Here is a 21,871-nt window from a genome sequence, read left to right on the forward strand (position 1 = left end):
CATTTATGAGATGTTGTTACCCTGTGGAATGGTATTATAATAAACTGATTGTTTTATTTAAATCAGGAAACAAAATGCTTTGTAACAATTACAGTGGGATCAGTATAATGGATACACTCGCTAAGATCTACGATGTGTTGTTACTAAACCGTTTAAAACTCTGGTGTCACATACATAAATGTCAAGCTGGTGCCCAGAAAGTCAGAGGATGCATAGAACAAATCGTAGCCTTAAGATCATTATGTCATTATGCAAAGTATAAAAAACGTGAAACGTGCCGAACTATATGCAAGAATCATTCACAAGTCTTATGATGAAAGTTGGGAGATGGAATCGCACACCACGAGAGCAGCGTGTCTGTCAGTGCGATGGTGTGCAGATGCAAACTGAGAAACATGTGCTAATTGAGTGTCCTTTGTCAACACATTGTCGTAATAGGTACCCGATGTTGACATGTACTGCTCTGGGCGACCTTCTTCGAGAAGGTAATCATCTTTGTGAGGTGTGTGGGTACATCCACGATGTAATGAATACTTATTAAAGAAAAACGTTTTTTTTTTTTTTCAGCATGTTTTTTTGGATATTTTATTTATTTTATTTATGGATTATTTGTTTAATTTTTATGGTACCGACTATTTTTATCTTGCCGAGGCATGTAAGGTTTTACTGTTTTATTTCGTTATTATTGTTTTAGTTTGTTTCTGTATTTTAGTTTATTATTGTTTTAGAGTTCGAATATGTTTTTAGTTAGTTGGTTTGGTGCCATCAGTATCTAATTTGTTTCTTTAAGCTGCAAAGTTCATTATCTTGTTTTAGCGTTTATCCCAAAACCAAAATGATGTATGAAATCAATTGGACCATAATAGTTTACACATGCTGAAAACTTGATGTAATGCACTGTATCCTTATAAAGCTGTGGTTAATAAACTCACTTATACTACTATGGGCACATTAGGCGGCCTTGAGGCCACATCTAGTAGAGGACTCGATAGTTTACCGTGGACATGTCTGCCGCACACAAAACTTTTAGCTTTTGGAGTTTGATATAAAAATAAATTTTTTTTATTGAATATGGAAAAATAAATCTTGTGGAACAAAAAACGACAATAATGGCGACACATCAGAATATTTAGTTGCAGATTTTAAAGGATAATATGCTAAAAATATATTTACACTTAAATTAGGCAGTATTAGGCAGAATGTCAGTCTTCATGCTCATCAAACATGGAAAGAATTTGTTTTATTATTATTATTATTATTATTATTATTATTATTATTATTATTATTATTATTATTATTATTATTATTATTATCATTATTATTATTATTGAAACAACTTACTCTTTCTCCTCTTCTTGGTGTTCCGTAATAACTTCTAGGTCATTGCAACAGCTGCAGTCGCAAGTAGGTTTAACTCTTCCGTATCCATGGGAGAGGCCATGATTTTCACTCCGCGGTGTCTCGCCAGAAATGAGCGTTGCTTTGAGACAGGACTGAATAGTGTGGGTGACACAGACCGGACTGTCCGGCAAGTCAGGCGGCCTGTCCGGCCGATTTAACGTGTATGGGGGTCCTCCACTATCTCTCTCTCTCTCTCTCTCTCTCTCTCTCTCTCTCTCTCTCTCTCTCTCTCTCTCTCTCTCTCTCTTCGCACCGTTGTTTTCAATATCAACCTTTTATTTATTTTTTTCTCCCGAAGAGAGAGAGAGAGAGAGAGAGAGAGAGAGAGAGAGAGAGAGAGAGAGAGAGAGAGAGAGAGAGAGAGAGAGAGAGAGAGAGAGAGAGAGAGAGAGAGAGAGAGAGAGAGAGAGAGCGAAAGCAGAAAAAAATTGCACCATCGTAACACGGGGTAATATTTCCTCGTCAGCTCCAGCTAACCGGAACTGCCGGCAGGTTTAGACCGGATGTATTCACACGGTCAAGAGCAGCCGCTGGCCCGCTGGACCGCAACATCAAAACATATACAATCAAGATGGAGTCCTCCTCCGACAAGCTGGCTGTTTTGATGTGTTTGAAGAAAAAACAAAAGAAGAAACTGTTGTAGACTCATTCCTAGCTAGCGAGAAGGAACATAAGTAATGTGACTTGTCTATTACAAACTCTTGCGAGAGTACAAGGCTATATATAAGTGAGCATGCTTCCTCTGCTGACGATGTAAACAAATCGATTTGTCTTGTCTTTTAGTAAATTTAAACACTTTCCTTATTTATCTTATGTAATGGTACAATCAATGGTTATCATTGAAACACTTTCGAATCAGGGCACATATTTTAAGTGGTAAAAAAGATCCGTTACTTCCGAAATCCGGTGTTCCCGTGTATGCATTTGCCGAGGTTGAATGTAACAGTTATAGCCAAAAAATTATTGATAAATTTTAAGCACGCATGTGTCTTTAATGCCATTTCAATGTGAAGTAGTTGATACTTCGGATGAAATGCAATTTCTCAAGAAATGGATATTGGCACGTCCGGGTTAAGTGCCCTCCTTTTTGTCTCCTTTTTTACCTCCTTTTGTTGTTTCATACAGAGACTGCCACGTGTGGGCCTGATGGCTTCTTGCTGATTCCCTTATTTTCTTTCATTCTTATTTTTTTAATGAGCTCAGTCGTTTCCTCCCTCTCTCCCTCTCAAATATTTATTTATTTATTTACTTATTTATTATTATATTTATTTATTTATTTATTTATTTATTTATTTATTGTTTTTTTTTGGTGTTGACGGACTGGAGATGGGATTCCTGTGATTCCCGAAACATTATGAAGAATAAAGTCGGAATGTTGCTATTACTGTGCCTTTAATCCTTCAACTATACATCATTATGTCTGTGTCAGTCAATTTATATGGAAATCCGTTATCGAAAAAGTAAATAACGAATGTACTTTAATTTAGAGTCAAGTTTAAAATATTTAGAAAAAGACGGAGACCTCTGAAGATTGAAATAATAACTATAGTGGAATCAGACTAACTTAGTATTCGAGGTGTTGACTGTTTCTGTCCCATATTGGTGTCACGTTCACAGTCTACAAACACATCGACACCTCTCTCTTTTGCTCATAGTGTCATCCTGAGCCTGAATTATTCCAAAATTATAAGTTGTTATATTCGACTGCATGTCTTTTTGAATGGCTTTCGATTTGAAGATGGAAAAACGACACTGGATATCTTCCGGTACACATGGCGATGCGTATAGGCCGTGCGGCTCTGCCGTCCCTGTGTCCTTGATACGTAAAGGCCGCAGGCCGCGTCCTGCTGGCCATGGTTAGGTCAGGTCATTCTAGGGTTGAGGTGGCAACAGGGGAGAGAGGTACAGCCAACATCCCGAGTACGAAGTTACTCTGGTTCCACTATAGTACGTGTACATATGTAGGTTATGCTTGCAAGATGTACATGATATATGAAAACTTAATAGTTATATATATATATATATATATATATATATATATATATATATATATATATATATATATATATATATATATATATATATATATATATATATATATATATATATATATATATATATATATATATATATAATAACTGAAGCAAGCTAATGATACAAGAATCATACCTTTGCCATTTCTTTTTCAATTCTTGCCACCTCAGACTTTCCGACCTGGTGTATCTCCTCTGGAGTCATGTTGGTTGTAGTGTGAAATCTGCGGAAACATATTTAATTTCATTAATGAGAAAAAAAAAATATTCCAGAGTTGAACGTACAATCGAGTTCCTGTACAATCATTTATAGTACCTGTTCACCAAGTCTTTTTTTTTTCTTTATACAAGTTAGCTTATCTGTATTTACCTGTACGTGTGCGTCTCCTGTCCTGTATTTTTTTTTTATTATTGATTGCTAAGGATGTATTCTCTCTCTCTCTCTCTCTCTCTCTCTCTCTCTCTCTCTCTCTCTCTCTCTCTCTCTCTCTCTCTCTCTCTCTCTCTCTCTCTCTCTCTCTTTCTGCTGCAGTAGTGTGTTTGTGTGTATGTGGGTGTGTGTGTGTGTGTGTGTGTGTGTGTGTGTGTGTGTGTGTGTGTGTGTGTGTGTGTGTGTGTGTGTGTGTGTGTGTGTGTGTGTGTGTGTGTGTGTCACTTTTTTTAATAGTACCCAGAAACTTCTAAGGTCAATAAATAATACAAGACGTTTCTTGGGAGATACTTAGTTATTTTAAGGTCGGAAAGATAAAAAATAAAATAAAATACATAAAAGAAGTAGCACAAACAGGGAAAATCAGGCTTATCCTTGCGCACAGAGATGCGCAGACTTCCCAAGAGAGCTGCAAGTGGAACTGAGAGCAGGCTGTCGCTGCATTACATGCGCATAAAGTGTGCCTGACCTAGCAACATATATAACATATATATATATATATATATATATATATATATATATATATATATATATATATATATATATATATATATATATATATATATATATATATATATATATATATATATATATATATATATATATATATATATATATATATATATATATATATATATTTATATATATATATATACCATTCCTCTAAACAAGTCAATTTTTTTCATATTTCTACTGTTTGTGTATTAAACATTTAAGCAATTCCTCGCCTTCGCTGAGCTAGTTACCTTTCTAGATTGATCTAATTTGTCCTTCATTTCGTCCTCCTAAGTCCTTCCTTGCTCATGACTAACGAAAAAAGCGCTGGAGCACAGTTACTTCCCCCTCGAGTGTTCCGGCCAAAACACACACACACACACACACACACACACACACACACACACACACACACACACACACACACACACATATATATATAAGAATATTTATGTAGAAGGGACACTAGCCAAGGGCAACAAAAATCCAGTAAGAAAAAAATAGCCCATTGAGATGAAATTTGAAGGATAAGTATTTTGAAACCTGCCTCTTGAAGAAATTGAGGTCATAGGGAGGTGGAAATACAGAGGCAGGTAGGGAGTTTCAGAGTTTACCAGAGAAAGGGATGAATGACTAAGAATACTGGTTAACTCTTGCATTAGAGAGGTGGACAGAATAGGGGAGAGAGAAAGAAGAAAGTCTTGTGCAGCGAGGCCGCGGGAGAAGGGGAGGCATGAAGTTAGCAAGATCAGAAGAGCATGAAAATAGCGGTAGAAGACAGCTAGAACTGCAACATTGTTGCGATGAGAAAAAGGCTGAAGACAGTCAGTTAGAGCAGAGGAGTTAATGACACGAAAAGCTTTTGATTCCACCCTGTCTAGAAGACCAGTATGAGTGGGTGACAGGACAGAACCCTGAGAAACATCACTGTTAAAAGAAGAACAGTGACCGTCTACCACAGCAGCAACAGAACGGTCAGAAAGAAAACTTGAGATGAAGCTACATAGAGAAGGATAGAAACCGTAGGAGGGTAGTTTGGAAATTAAAGCTTTTATGCCATACTCTATCAAAGGCTTTTGATATATCCAAAGCAAAAGTTTCACCAAAATCTCTAAAAGAGGATGACCAAGACTCAGTAAGGAAAGCCAGAAGATCACCGGTAGAGCGGCCTTGACGGAACCCATACTGGCGATCAGATACTGGCGATCAGAAGTGATAGATGTTTAAGAATCTTCATGTTGAGAATAGATTCAAAAACTTTAGATAGCCAGGAAATTAAAGCAATAGGACGGTAGTTTGAGGGATGAGAACAGTCATCCTTTTTAGGAAGAGGCTGAATGTAGGCAAACTTCCAGCAAGAATGAAAGGTATATGTTGACAGACAGCAGAAAGAGTTTGACTAGGCAAGGTGCAAGCACGGAGGCACAGTTTCGGAGAACAATAGGAGGGGCACAATCAGGTCTACAAGTCTTCCGAGGGTTTAGGCCAGCGAGGGCATGAAAAACATAATTTCGAAGAATTTTAATAGATAGCATGAAATAGTCAGAGGGTGAAGGAGAGGGACGAGCAAGCCCAGAATCGTCCAAGGTAGAGTTTTTAGCAAAGGTTTGAGCGAAGAGTTCAGCTTTAGAAATAGATGTGATAGCAGTGGTGTTATCTGGTTGAAATAAAGGAGGGAAAGAAGAAGTAAAGTTATTGGAGATATTTTTTGGCTAGATGCCAGAAATCACGAGGGGAGTTAGACCTTGAAAGATTTTAACACTTTCTGTTAATGAAGGAGTTTTTGGCTAGTTGAAGATTAGACTTGGCATGGTTCCGGGCAGAAATATAAAGCGCATGAGATTCTGGTGATGGAAGGCTTAAGTACCTTTTGTGGGCCACCTCTCTATCATGTATAGCACGAGAACAAGCTGTGTTAAACCAAGGTTTGGAAGGTTTAGGTCGAGAAAAAGAGAGAGGAATGTGCACCTCCATGCCAGACACTATCACCTCTATTATGCGCTCGGCACACAAAGACGGGTCTCTGACACAGAAGCAGTAGTCATTCCAAGGAAAATCAGCAAAATACCTCCTCAGATCCCCCAAACTAGCAGAGGCAAAACGCCAGAGGCAACTTCGCTTAGGGAGATCTTGAAGAGGGACTGGAGCGATAGGACAAAATACAGATTTGAGATTGTGATTGGAAGAGCCCAACGGAAGTAGAAGTATTTTGAATAAAATTGACTTACTTAGAGTAATGGCATGTGTAGAGATACCATTGCTTTAACACAAACTTGACTAGATATGTCAAGAAAAGTATTTAATACAGAGGTTAAGATATATGGTTATACACTATTCTTTAAAGAAAGGGGAAACAGGAAAAGAGGAGGCGTTGCGCTGTACGTTAGGGACACATTTCAGTGTTGTGTTAACAGTAGAATTAAAACAGATAGCAAAGCAGAGTCGATATGGGTAGATATCAAGGAAGGATCGCAGTGAGTGCACAGGCCACCGAACAGTACAAAAGAAATTAATACCTTACTAATGCAGGAAAAACAATAGAGCAATAATAAACAATAGAGTCAGGTATTTGTGGTAGGAGATTTTAATTTTAGGAATATCAACTGGAGCCTGATGGTGGATAATATTAGGAGGAAGCAGTAAACACCTACCGAAACGATAATTACTCCCAGTGAGGTCTAAAGCACTGTTCAGTGGATGCTGTGAACTTATCATTAAACCCAGCTGTGACCTCACTGAACGCTTCCCTTTGTGTCTTACAACACAAGGGGGCAGTCACAGCCTGCCCTCTAAAGACAACTCTCTTCCTCCACACAAAACAACAAGCACCTAATAACACACACACCCTTCACTCAAAAATTTTGAAATCATCATGGTGACTCCTACGCCCGCCTCGGAGTCCCCATCTGGGGAGGGGACCATAGATGTCCCCAGGTCGGACTGCCTTTCTGTCGACGACCCTAAGTGTCTTGACACCCTCCTCAACTTTTTCTTCATTAACTTCTGCAACATTCGCGGTCTAAGATCTAATTTTCAATCTGTAGAACACCACCTCTCCTCTTCTAAACCTCATCTTCTTTTCCTCACTGAAACTCAGGTGTCTGAGGCAACTGACAGTAGCCCCTTTTCTGTTCCATCCTACTTTCTCTATCCTCACTTTTGATCCAAAGCTGGATGCTGCGTTTATGTGCGCAGTGACTTAACCTGCTCTCGTGCCCACGCTCTTGAATCTTCCGAGTTTTCTACCATCTGGCTACGACTACAGAGTCACTCTCATACTAAATTTATCTGTGCTGTATACCTCTCACCTAACTCCTCTGACTATAAGAAATTCTTTGACTACTTAACTTCCAAAGTGGAGCACATTTTGATCCTCTTCCCTTTTGCAGAAATCTCCATTCTTGGAGACTTCAATGTTCACCACCAACTTTGACTTTCCTCTCCCTTCACTGAGCATCCTGGTGAATTAGCCTACAACTTTGCTATCCTCCATGACCAAGAGCAATTGGTGCAACACTCTACTTGTATTCCTCTAATCCTTCTGCTTATGTTGTCACCCTTTCTTCTCCATTGGGCTCCTCTGATCACAATCTCATATCTTTATCTTGTCCTATCGCTCCAATCCCTCCTCAGGATCCCCCTAAGCGAAGGTGCCTCTGGCCTTTTGCCTCTGCTAGTTGGAGGGACCTGAGGAGGTATTTTGCTGATTTTCCTTGGAATGACTACTGCTTCCGTGTCAGAGACCCGTCTTGTGTGCTGAGCGAATAATAGAGGTGATAGTGTCTGGCATGAAGGCGTACCTTCCTCACTCTTTTTCTCGTCCTAAACCTTCTAAACCTTGGTTTAACACAGCTTGTTCTCGTGCTATACATGATAGAGATGTGGCCCACAAAGGGTACTTAAGCCTTCCATCACCAGAATCTCATGCGCTTTATATTTCTGCCCGGAACCATGCCAAGTCTGTTCTCCAACTAGCCAAAAACTCCTTCCTTAACAGAAAATGTCAAAACCTTTCAATATCTAACTCCCCTCGTGATTTCTGGCATCTAGCCAAAAATATCTCCAATAACTTTGATTTTTCTTCTTTCCCTCCTCTATTTCAACCAGATGGCACCATTGCTATCACATCTATTTCTAAAGCTGAACTCTTCGCTCTTACCTTTGCTAAAAACTCTACCTTGGACGATTCAGGACTTGTTCCTCCCTCTCCTCCACCCTCTGACTACTTCATGCCACGTATTAAGATTATTCGCAATAATGTTTTCCATGCCCTCGCTGGCCTAAACCCTCGGAAGGCTTATGGACCTGATGTAGTCCCTCCTATTGTTCTCCGAAACTGTGCCTCCGTGCTTGCACCTTGCCTATTCAAACTCTTTCAGCTCTGTCTGTCAACATCTACCTTTCCTTCTTGCTGGAAGTTTGCCTACATTCAACATGTTCCTAAAAAGGGTGACCGTTCTAATCCCTCAAACTACCGTCCTATTGCTTTAATTTCCTGGCTATCTAAAGTTTTTGAATCTATCCTCAACAGGAAGATTCTTAAACATCTATCACTTCACAACCTTCTATCTGATCGCCAGTATGGGTTCCGTCAAGGCCGCTCTACTGGTGATCTTCTGGCTTTCCTTTCTGAGTCTTGGTCATCCTCTTTTAGAGATTTTGGTGAAACTTTTGCTGTTGTCTTGGACATATCAAAAGCTTTTGATAGAGTCTGGCACAAAGCTTTGATTTCCAAACTACCCTCCTACGGTTTCTATCCTTCTCTCTGTAACTTCATCTCAAGTTTCCTTTCTGACCGTTTTATTGCTGTTGTGGTAGACGGTTACTGTTCTTCTCCTAAATCTATTAACAGTGGTGTTCCTCAGGGTTCTGTCCTGTCACCCACTGTCTTCTTATTATTCATTAATGATCTTCTAAACCAAACTTCTTGTCCTATCCACTCCTACGCTGACGATACCACCCTGCACTTTTCCATGTCTTTTCATAGACGTCCAACCCTTCAGGAGATAAACATATCACGCAGGGAAGACACAGAACGCTTGACTTCTGATCTTTCTAAAATTTCTGATTGGGGCAAATTGGTATTGTTCAATGCCTCAAAATCTCAATTCCTCCATCTATCAACTCGACACAACCTTCCAGGCAACTATCCCCTCTTCTTCAATGACACTCAACTGTCCCCCTCTTCTGCAATGAACATCCTCGGTCTGTCCTTTACTTATAATCTGAACTGGAAACTTCACATCTCATCTCTAGCTAAAACAGCTTCTATGAAGTTAGGTGTTCTGAGATGTCTCCGCCAGTTTTTCTCACCCCCCCCCAGCTGCTAACTCTGTACAAGGGCCTTATCCGTCCATGTATGGAGTATGCTTCACATGGCCGGGGGGGTTCCACTCATACTGCTCTTCTAGACAGGGTGGAATCAAAAGCTTTTCGTCTCATCAACTCCTCTCCTCTAACTGACTGTCTTCAGCCTGTCTCTCACCGCCGCAATGTTGCATATCTAGCTGTTTTCTATCGTTATCTTCATGCTAACTGCTCTTCTGATCTTGCTAACTGCATGCCTCCCCTCCTTCCGCGGCCTCGCTGCACAAGACTTTCTTCTTTCTCTCCACCTTTCTATTCTGTCCACCTCTCTAACGCAAGAGTTAACCAGTATTCTCAATCATTCATCCCTTTCTCTGGTAAACTCTGGAACTCCCTGCCTGCCTCTATATTTCCACCTTCCTATGACTTGAATTCCTTCAAGAGGGAGGTTTCAAGACACTTATTCATCAATTTTTGACCACTGCTTTGACCCTTTTATGGGACTGGCATTTCAGTGGGCATATTTTTTTATTGGATTTTTGTTGCCCTTGGCCAGTGTCCTTCCTACATAAAAAAAAAAAATAATAATAATAATAATAGAGAAGCAGAGGAATTTCTTAAGATAATTCAGGATTTTTTTTTTTTTAAGATAATCTTAGAACCCACAAAGGGAAATAATATTCTAGATTTCATTCTAACTAACAGGAAGGAAGCAGTAACGCAGGTAGAGTATGGAGGACAGCTAGGTTACAGTGACTATTGAAAAAATAGGTACAAGGTAAAATGTTAGGAAACTTTTAGAAGCAAACACACTTGTAAAATATCTGACTTTAAGAGAGTAGATTTTGAGGGATTAAAAAGGTACCTCCAAGGAGTTAACTGGTAACGGACGCAGGGGGAGGTAAGGTCCAGGACGGAGTTGAGGGAGATAAGGCAAGATGAGGGAAATGAGGTGAGGTGTGAGGGTGCAGGGGAAAAGGAGGGAAGAAGTGTCCGAAAGGATCGAAAAAGGAAGAGAGGGGGAGATATGTGTGAGAATGTTGGAGGGTCAGGTCATGCTGAGATGGGGGAGGTGAGATCGAGGCGAGCAGATGAGGAAGTGGAGGAGATGGAAGGGGCCGAGATGAGAAGATTAGGGGAAGTAAATGTAGATGAGTTGTATAGATATTTAGTTGATAAATTACATACAGAACAGTTAGCAAACATCCCGTATAGAGCAATACGATCACAGAAAAAACGACCCTTAATGGGTGACTGTTAAATCAAAACACTATATAAGGTGGAAGAAAAGTACATATAAGAGATTAAAGGAAGGGGAAAAGGTTTTAAGGCCACGATATAATGAACTGGAACAGTCAAGAGGTTAAGGAGGAAAGTACAAGCAATTATGAATTAAAGGTAGCCAGCCATCCAAAGACGGACCACAAGGAACTTTATTAGGTATACAAGAAAAAAAAATAAGGAATCAATAGGTCCATTAAAGGCGGCAGATAGGGAGCTGATTAGTTCTGGGAATATTAATAAAATTCTGAATGAGTATTTTTTAACCGTCTTCACTCAGGAAAACATGAAAGATATCCCGAATAGTGACCAGAGCAGATGAGAAGCTGACAGATATTACCATAACTAAATAGATAGTGGAACAGGAGATAGATAGGCTAAAAAAAAAATAAAAAAAAATTAAGACACCAGGACCAGATGAAATATATCGCAGAGTACTTAAGGAATGCATAGGGATTATTGGGGAACCGTTAGTTTCTGTCTTTAGGATATCACTTGATTCAGGTGAAGTACCAGTAATATGGAGGCAGGCTAATGTAGTACCCATCTTTAAGAAAGGAGATAAAACTTAAACGTCTAATTATAGACCTGTCAGCTTAACTTCTGTTGTAGGTAAAATAACGGAGTCAATAATAGCGAAGATCGTTAAGGAGCATTAGACAAACATAACTTGATAAATTAATCACAGTATGGCTTCACAAAGGGGAAGTCTTGCCTGACGAATTTGTTAAGTTTTTGCAGTAAAGTTTGCGAAGCAGCAGCTAATGGTGATAGTTATGACATCTTATATCTGGACTTTAATAAAACGTTTGAAAAGGTACCATCAGAGGCTCCTGAGAAAGGTTAAGGAGCACGGCATAGATAGGAAGGTGTTTGGCTGGATAAGGTCATGGCTAAGTGAAAGGCGACAGAAAGTTGTAATAAACGGCTCTAAATCCGAGTAGGATCATGTAATTGGTGGGGTGCCACAGGGATCAATATTAGGACCATTGTTGTTTTTAAAACATGTCAATGATTTAGATAGTGGAATTAGTAGTGATGTTAGCAAATTTGCAGATGACACGAAGATTAATTAAATTAATTAAGTAGATTAATTAGGTCAAAATCGGATGCCATCGCCTTGCAGGCAGATTTGGATAGGATGAACGAATGGACAGACAAATGGCAAATGCAGTTTGATATCGACATATACAAGGTACTTAGCGTAGGTAGAGGAAACCCACACAGTAGGTACACAGTAAACAACGAAGCTCTGGCAGGTTCGGGGTACGAAAAAAATTTTAGGAGTTATAGTTACTCTGAGAAAGCAATGCATACAGGCCAGAAACAGGACAAATAGAGTATTATGATTAATTTTTAGAAGTGTTAAAAGTAGTAGGCCCGAAATAATATTAAAGTTATATCTGGCGCTGGTCAGACCTCATCTAGACTACGCTGGTCCCCATATTACAGGAAGGATATAAATCTATCAGAATCAGTACAAAGGAGAATGACTAAAAGGATACAGGGGATGAGAAGTACTCCTTACGAGGCGAGATTGAAGCTGTTAATTTACACTCTTTAGAGAGACGTGGGTTTATAGAGAACCTGATAGATGTCTTTAAGTGGTATAAGGGTTATAACAAGGGGGCTGTAAGCAAAATTCTTAAGATCAGTAACCAGGACAGAACAAGAAGTAACGGGATCGAGCTTGAAAAGTTTAGGTTTAAAAAAATAGACAGAAAAAAAATGGTTCTGAAATAGTGTGGTAGATGAATGGAACGGACTCAGTAATCAAGTTATTAGTATCAAGTCATTAGGGAGCTTTAAGAGAAGATTAGACGAATTTATGGTAGGGGATGATGGGTGGAAATAGGTAGGTATATTTCATAAAGGGACTGCCACGTGTAGACCTGATGGTTTCTTGCAGCTTCCCTTATTTTTTATGTTCTTATGCTCTTAGGTTCATATATATATATATATATATATATATATATATATATATATATATATATATATATATATATATATATATATATATATATATATATATATATATATTTGAATGTACAGCGATATAAAACAACATAACATGGAGAAAGTAAGTACACATGAGAAAAGAATAATGAGAGAGAGAGAGAGAGAGAGAGAGAGAGAGAGAGAGAGAGAGAGAGAGAGAGAGAGAGAAGGCAGGGACCAGACTAAGATGCGTCCTGGTCACGTACGTACTCAGCCTGAAAGATATTTATCCGCGCAATTATTCATGTTCCCCACTTAAATTTCCTTACTTCACTTTATTTATTTAATTTGAGAAGAGTTGCCCTTGGCAATGAAGTGATCAGTATTCATCTACCCTAATTTAGTCAGTTTAGTTTAGTTTTTTATCTACCCTAGTTTAGTCAGTAGAATTTTTAAAAGTAAAGTGTTTTATTCAAGCAGCCTTTAGCTCGCTGTGGAAATGCCTGTCATAGAGGGGCTGACGGGAGGAATGAGGCGTAATAGTGTCGCTGACGGGAGGAATGAGGCGTAATAGTGTCGCTGTGCCTGACGGTCGGAAGCAGATTTGGTTGTGTCACACCTTGTTTTGTTAAGAGTGGCAAGATGACCCCTCTTAGTTTCGGAAATGAAGTGGTATTTTTGTTTTATCAATTTTATGGGTGTGGTATGGAGCCTCCACGGAGCCGAGAGCAGGCAAGTGGGAGTAAGGGATGGGCAGTAAAGGCCCGAGTGAGAGTTCTGTTTGGCTGGGAGGTATTTTGCCTGACACTGCCGTGATGTTGCACCAGGAGACTACGATCCCTGGTGGACTCAATGTGTGTTGCAAAGAAGCAGGGATGTCATTACATGGTGACTCTGATACTTGTACATTATGGATGAGAAGATAGAGATGGAGCAGAGTGTGTAGTGAAGAGAGAGGACGAATGGTGAGAGTTGGCGAAGAAGTAGTGAAAGCAGAGAACAGAGAAGACGACGGAAACAGGAGAAAAGAATTCCAGAGTCACAGGAGACATTGGAGTAGCTGTAGCTGCTGAAGGAAAAAGATGACCAAGATAACCTGCAGGAGAAAGCTTGCACACCAGTCGAGCCGTGAAGACCATAGGTCCTGGCGTAGTACCAAAGACGGGTGTGGGAGGAGGAGTAGGAGGAAAAAGAAGCGGTAGTCCGACTTGAAAGACCTAGTGGGAACCCTATTATTTCTAGTTGTGTAATAGTTATATACGCCAGTGCTATAGTAGCTTTTGTTTTGTGATACATATGCACCCCTTGTTTGAGTCTGATGATGTCCCCGACTACTTGGGTGTTCTTAAAATTTTCCTAAGTCTTTGTATATCTTTCGAAAATTTTTGTTTATGAAGGGGCGTGTAATGTACAGCGAGATAAAGCAACATAAAATGAAGAAAGTAAGCACACATGAAAAGCTTCTCTTAATTCTTAGGTTCATATATATATATATATATATATATATATATATATATATATATATATATATATATATATATATATATATATATATATATATATATATATATATATATATATATATATATATATACAGTAAAATCCCTATCATCCGGCATTCGAGAATCCGGCAGCTTCAAGTATCCGGCACATTTTTCCCCGAGCACTGAAATCAATAAAAAATCAATGTGTACTCATAAAATCAATTAAAATTCCCGCGCGAGGCATACTTTGTCCCCACGCCACCAGAGCGCACTGCTTCGCGCCACCCGCGGCCCTCTGCACTGTGTTTACTCAGTGACTCAGTCCCGCGTGTGCACTGTTTATCGCCTGACGCCTTCATCATGCCTAAAGTTGTAGAAAAGAGGAAGCGTGTTGTGCTTGCACTTAAGCAGCTGATCAGATCAGCTGCTGATTAAGATCAGCAGATCTTTGTTATGGTAAGATGCGTGAGTGTAGGGTGGTGATTGTGGACATAATTTCACTTCTATTCAAGTATCCGGCATGTCGGCGGTCCCGTTGATGCCGGATAAGAGGGATTTTACTGTATATATATATATATATATATATATATATATATATATATATATATATATATATATATATATATATATATATATATATATATATATATATATATTCTTTTTTCTTTTCTTTTTTTTTCTTCCTTCTCTTTTCCTTTGCAGGACGGATAATCCTGCTTCACCGATTCTAATGCTAAGGGAAGTTAGATGTTGGATATATTTATTTATTATTATTACTTTTTTTTTTAATGTAATAGGGACACTGACCAACGGCAACAAACTGGTAGAAAAATAAAAGAATAAATAAATAAAGAAGAAAGCCAAACGGATTAACCGAAATTGGAAGGGAAGTGTCTTGAACCCTCTGTCTTGAAAGCGTTCATTATCACTGGTAGAGGGAAATATAGAAGCAGACAGGAGGTTCCAGAGTTTACTAGAAAAGATGAATGAAAGACTGAAAATACTGTTTAACTTTTGTGTTAGATAATCGAACAGATTAGGGGTGTCCGTAACTAGCAAGTCTTGTGCAGCCAGGATGCAGGAGGAAATATAGTTCGTAAAATCTGAGCAGTTAGCGTGAAAATAGCGATAAAAAATAGCGAGAGGTGCAACATTGTGGGGAAGAGAGAGAGAGGATGAAAACAGGGGTGAAGTTGATAAGACGAGATGGTTTTCAATATTCTCGTAATCAATGGACAGCGAATAGCAGCGGCCTACGCTTTCTTTTAAAAACGTATTTCAGGAAGAGGATAACTATGATGTATTATTGGTTGATTTTAGTAAGGGGTGTGATAGATTTCCCAAAGAAGATTTTTTAAGGAAAATAAAGCTCGCGGAATTGATGGTAACATTATATAAGGTTTAAACAGTGGATCAGTTGTACGGAAGAAACGGTAGAAATAAATGAAAATCAATCAAAATGTAAAATTAATAGAAGCGTTCGCCAAGGGTCTGCTTTATATGTGTTACTCTTCATAACCCATATTCATGATCTAGATCTAGGGTGGGTAGTGCACTTGTTGAAGACAGCAAACTAGAAAGATGAATTAGGAAAAAAAAAAAAAATGGGAGATGTAATTCTTCAATGAATGTCGTATTCTCAAGGTAAGTAGAAAAATACGAGTACATCATTAGCGATATTTAGCGGGCACTTGCATAACAATTCAGAAAAAAAGATACATATATATAAATATATATATATATATATATATATATATATATATATATATATATATATATATATATATATATATATATATATATATAAAATGATTGATAATAGCCTGATCTACAACATGGGAATCAGAGCATCATTGCTTATATATATATATATATATATATATATATATATATATATATATATATATATATATATATATATATATATATATATATATATATATATATATATATATATATATATATATATATATATATACACACACTTTGTGTGTGTGTGTGTGTGTGTGTGTGTGTGTGTGTGTGTGTGTGTGTGTGTGTGTGTGTGTGTGTGTGTGTGTGTGTGTGTGTGTGTGTGTGTGTGTGTGTGTGTGTGTGTATGCGTCACACTTCCATACCTCACTAACTGTCTATATAGAGCGTCACCATTTGGTAAGCTGTTGATTGCGGGATTGGAGCGTGTTGCAATTTTGTAGTTTTCTGTGAAGTTCCTCAGTTCTTTGAAACCTTCTGAAAGCTGGTAGGGAAAAAAAACAAAAAAAACATTTTGTATTGCGTCCCAATTTTGCTGAGCAATAAAAAGCAATTATCTTAAAAAAAAAAAAAAAAAAAATATATATATATATATATATATATATATATATATATATATATATATATATATATATATATATATATATATATATATATATATATATATATATATATATATATATATATATATATATATATATATATATATTTTTTTTTTTTTTTTTTTTTTTTTTTCTCTCTTTTTTTACTACCATTCTATAGAGAAGGGAAACAAACTTTCTAAAATCACGCACGCAGGCACACACACACACACACACACACACATACACACACGCACACACACACACACACACTGTAAGTAGAATAACATGAATCTGATTGCCAGGGCGAACACAGAAGTTTCTAACAAGCTGCTAGCAAGAGTTAGGGCAATAGGAAATGAAATTATTGTAGTCAAGGAAGCCTTGGGAGAAGCCAAATATAAAAATGAAGAAATAGTAATATAATTAAATAGGAAATATCCAGCCCTGGGTAAAAAGACAGCTGAACTTATATAGATTAAAACATATGAAACAGAGTAATATGTACACCATGAAAAAATTAAAGCAGGACTTATAGGTGCTAGTCAAAGCGATTATAATAATAATAAAAATAACAACAACAACGGCAACAACAATAATAATATTAATAATAATAATAATAATAATAATAATAATAATAATAATAATAATAATCCATAATAATAATAATAATAATAATAATAATAATAATAATAATAATAATAATAATAATAATAAAAATAATAATAATGATAATAATGATAACAAACTAATACTGAAAAAAAAAAAATACAAATAAAATAGTAGGTGCATATAAAGAATACAGTGCAACTGGAGGAAGCAATAGACACCTTTAGAAACGATTTCTCGCAGTGAGGTCTCAGACACTGGAGCATAGAGTGCTGTGAACTTATCAATACCCATCTGTGACCTCACTCAACGTTCTCCTTTCTGTCTCACAATACATAGCGGACAGTTACAGCCTTCCCTGTAAAGACTATTCTCTTCCTTCACATAAAACTACATACACCTAATTACACATATCTTTCACTCAAAATTCTAAATTTAATATGGTGACTCCTTTACCAGCCTCGGTCTGCGGTCTGAGGAGGGGGCCAAAAATATCTCCAGGTCGGACTGCTCTTCTGGTATTGACCCTTGTTTTGACATCCCCCATCAAATTTTTTCTTTAATAACTTCTGCAATACTCGCGGCCTTAGATCTAATTTTAAATCTGTAGAGTACCATCTCTAATGTACTAAATCTCATCTTTTTATCACTAAAACACAGGTGTCTAAGGCAGCACAAAAGCCATTTTTCTGTTCGCCCCTACATTCCCTATCCTCATTTTCAGAACGATTTAATTTGTGCCCGTACCCACGCTCTTTAATCTTCCGAATTTTTCACCTTCTGGCTACGACTACAGAGTCACATTCAAACTAAATTTATCTGTACTGGATACCTCTCACCTAACTCCTCTGTCTACAAAAAGTCTTAAACTTAACTTCAAAAGTGAGCACATTGACTCTTCCCTTTTGAGGACATCTCCATTCTTGGAGATTTCAATGGTCACCATCAGCTTTGCCTTTCCTCTGCCTTCTTCGTGACCTCTGACACTTAGCCAAATAAAATCTCCAGTAAGTTTGCTTCTTCATCTTTCCCTCATTTATCTCAACCTGGTGGCACCATTGCCATCTTATATATTTCTAAAGCTGAACTCTTCGCTCAGACTTTTGCTAAAAACTCTACCTTTGATGATTCAGGGCTTGTTTCTCCCTAACTTTGATGATTCAGGGCTTGTTTCTCCCTCTTCTCTGCCCTCTGACTACGTCACGCTACCCATTAAGATCCTTCGCAGTGTTTTTTTCCATACCCTCTCTAACCTTACCCCTCGGAAGCCTTATGGACCTGATGGGGTCCCTCTTATTCTTCTCCGAAACTATGTTTCCGTGCTTGCACCTTGCGTAGTAAAAATTTTCCAACTCTGTGTATCAACATCTACCATTCCTTTTTCCTTAAAGTCTGCCAACAGTCAATCTGTCCCTAAATAGGGTGATTGTTCTAATCTCTTAAACTGCCATCTTATTACTTTAATTTCCTGTCTGTTTAAAGTTTTTGAATCTATCGTCATCAGGAAGATTCTTGAACATTTGTCACTTCACAACCTTTTATCTGATCGCTAGTGTGGGTTCCGTCGAGGGCGCTGTACTAGTGATCTTGCTTTTATCACTGAGTCATGGTCATCCTCTTTTAGTGATTTTGGCGAAATTTTCCTGTTGCCTTAGAAATATGAAAAATTTTTGATAGAGTCTGGCACAGAGCTTTGATTTACAAACTACTCTCCTATAACTTGTATCCTTCTCTCTCTAACTTCATCTCAAGTTTTCTTTCTGACCGTTCTATTGCTGCTATGGTAGACGGTCACTGTTCTTCTGAATCCATTAACATTGGTATCCCTCAGGGTTCTGTCCTGTTACACACTCTCTTCTTATTTTTCATCAATGCTCTTTTAAACCAAACTTCTTGTCCTATCCACTCCTACGTTGATAATACCACATTGCACTTTTCCACGTCTTTTCGTAGACGTTCAAACCTTCAAGAAGGGAACAGCGCACGCACATAGGCCACAAAACGCGTGACTTCTGATCTCTCTAAAATTTCTGATAGCGACAGAGAAAATATAGTATTGTTCAATGCATCAAAAATTTGATTCCTCCATCTATCAACCCTATACTACCTTCCAGGTAACTATCCCCTCTTCTTCCACAACGCTCAGTTGCCCCCCCTTCTACAGTGATTCTCAGTCTGTTCTTTATTTGGAAACTTCACATGTCATCTCTTGGTAAAACAGCTTCTATGAAGTTAGGCTTTCTGAGTCGTCTCCGCCGGTTTTTCTCATCCCCCTCCCCTTCTCGCTGGTAACATTGTACTGGGGCATTATCCGTCCATGTATGGAGTATGCTTCACATGTATGGGGAAGGGTCCCTCCATTCCTCTATCTAACTGTTATCAGTCTCTCTCATCGCCGGAATGTTGCATCTCTTGCTATCTTCTACCGATATTTTCATGCTATTTGCTTTTCTGACTTTGCTAACTGCATGCCTCCCCTCCTCCCGCGGCCTCGTTGCACAAGACTTTCTTCTTTCTCTCAAACCTAGTCTATCCACATCTCTAATGCAAGAATTAAACAGTATTCTGTATCACCCATCCCTTTCTCTGGTAAACTCTGGAACTCCCTGTCTACTCCTGTAAATTTTTTTTGTTATGACTTGAACTCTTACAAGAGCGTGGTTTGAGGACACTTTTCCTCCGTTTTCTGACATGTTTTTTTTCGGCGGTCTTTTGGGAACCTTCGCTTAATTATCCCTTTTTTCATAATTTTGTTGCCTCAGGACAGTGACACTCTTGCATGAAAAAAAAAAAAAATCGTGTGCTTAAATATCAAAACAAAAATACAGGGATTAAAGACACAAGAAAATCAAACCAAAGATAACAGTAGCATAAATAAAGAAGTATAGGATGTGATAAGACATGCCAAATCCATGAAAGACATAGAGTTCAACAACTCAGTAGTATTCATTGGAGTCCAAGAAAAGGCAGTGCTTGATCCCTTCTCATGCTTGGTCGGGCCTGTAAATCTTAGGCCTGTACATTAAACCTTGGATTGAATTTTTTTTACGTACAGTGCTCTAAGTATTGCAATACCCCAGAGTCAATGTACAGGAAGAAGACCTACAAGCATTACCAAGCGAGCGAAGACCCAGCTTGGATAGCAGCCCAGCACAGCCCGCGACAGCCGTCAGCCAATCAGAGAAAATGACTAGTTTCGGCGAAGTCATACAGCCAATTAAAAAAGAATACAAGACAATCATAAGATATAAGGAAAATATCTTAAGAAAATAATAAATGCTCAACTAGCTATCACATTCAATGATATATATATATATATATATATATATATATATATATATATATATATATATATATATATATATATATATATATATATATATATATATATATATATAATATATATATATATATATATATATATATATATATATATATATATATATATATATATATATATATATATATATATATATATATATATATATATATATATATATATATATATATATATTTTTTTTTTTTTTTGGCATTTTTTAAGACCAACTAATTGAAAATAAGTAGTACGCTTCTAAGACTTTAATATATATATATATATATATATATATATATATATATATATATATATATATATATATATATATATATATATATATATATATATATATATAATGCATACAGGGTGTCCCATAAGTTTCCATGCGTATGGTATCACGAAAGCCATTACAAGTATAAATCCAGGTGTGTTTGAACGTGTTCTTCAACAGTGGAGGACACGCATTGAAATGTGTTTTCAACACAAAAGCAGTCATGTAGTGGATATTATATAAATAAAAAAAAAATTTTTCTATAATTGTATAATTTCTCATAATTTTGGAAACTTATGGGACACTGTGTGTGTGTATATATATATATATATATATATATATATATATATATATATATATATATATATATATATATATATATATATATATATATATATATATATATATATATATATTATATATATATATATATATATATATATATATATATATATATATATATATATATATATATATATATATATATATATATATATATATATATATATATATATATATATACACACACACAGTGTCCCATAAGTTTCCAAAATTATGAGAAATTATACAATTATAGAAAATTTTTTTTTTTATTTATATAATATCCACTACATGACTGCTTTTGTGTTGAAAACACATTTCAATGCGTGTCCTCCACTGTTGAAGAACACGTTCAAACACACCTGGATTTATACTTGTAATGGCTTTCGTGATACCATACGCATGGAAACTTATGGGACACCCTGTATGCATTATATATATATATATATATATATATATATATATATATATATATATATATATATATATATATATATATATATATATATATATATATACTCGTATATATATATATATATATATATATATATATATATATATATATATATATATATATATATATATATATATATATATATATATATATATATATATATATATATATATATATATATATATATATATATATATA

The 21,871-nt window shown here is 36.7% G+C and overlaps 1 protein-coding gene across 8 annotated transcripts in view; it reads right to left on the reverse strand.

Annotated features, from left to right (window-relative positions):
• LOC135089534 (uncharacterized) overlaps positions 1–21,871 on the reverse strand; it is a 177,131-nt gene that overhangs the window by 149,660 nt on the left and 5,600 nt on the right. For all 8 annotated transcript variants that reach the window (XR_010261528.1, XM_063985190.1, XM_063985185.1 and 5 more), the window contains exons 4-5: positions 16,487–16,605; positions 3,571–3,658 (exon numbers count right to left, since the gene is read on the reverse strand). Coding sequence is in view for 7 of the 8 variants with exons in the window: in XM_063985190.1 (XP_063841260.1) it covers positions 3,571–3,658; positions 16,487–16,605 (207 nt within the window). In the remaining variant the exon portion in view is untranslated. The remainder of the gene's footprint in view (positions 1–3,570; positions 3,659–16,486; positions 16,606–21,871) is intronic.

Source organism: Scylla paramamosain, chromosome 33 (assembly GCF_035594125.1).
Source record: "Scylla paramamosain isolate STU-SP2022 chromosome 33, ASM3559412v1, whole genome shotgun sequence".
Taxonomy (NCBI): domain Eukaryota; kingdom Metazoa; phylum Arthropoda; class Malacostraca; order Decapoda; family Portunidae; genus Scylla; species Scylla paramamosain.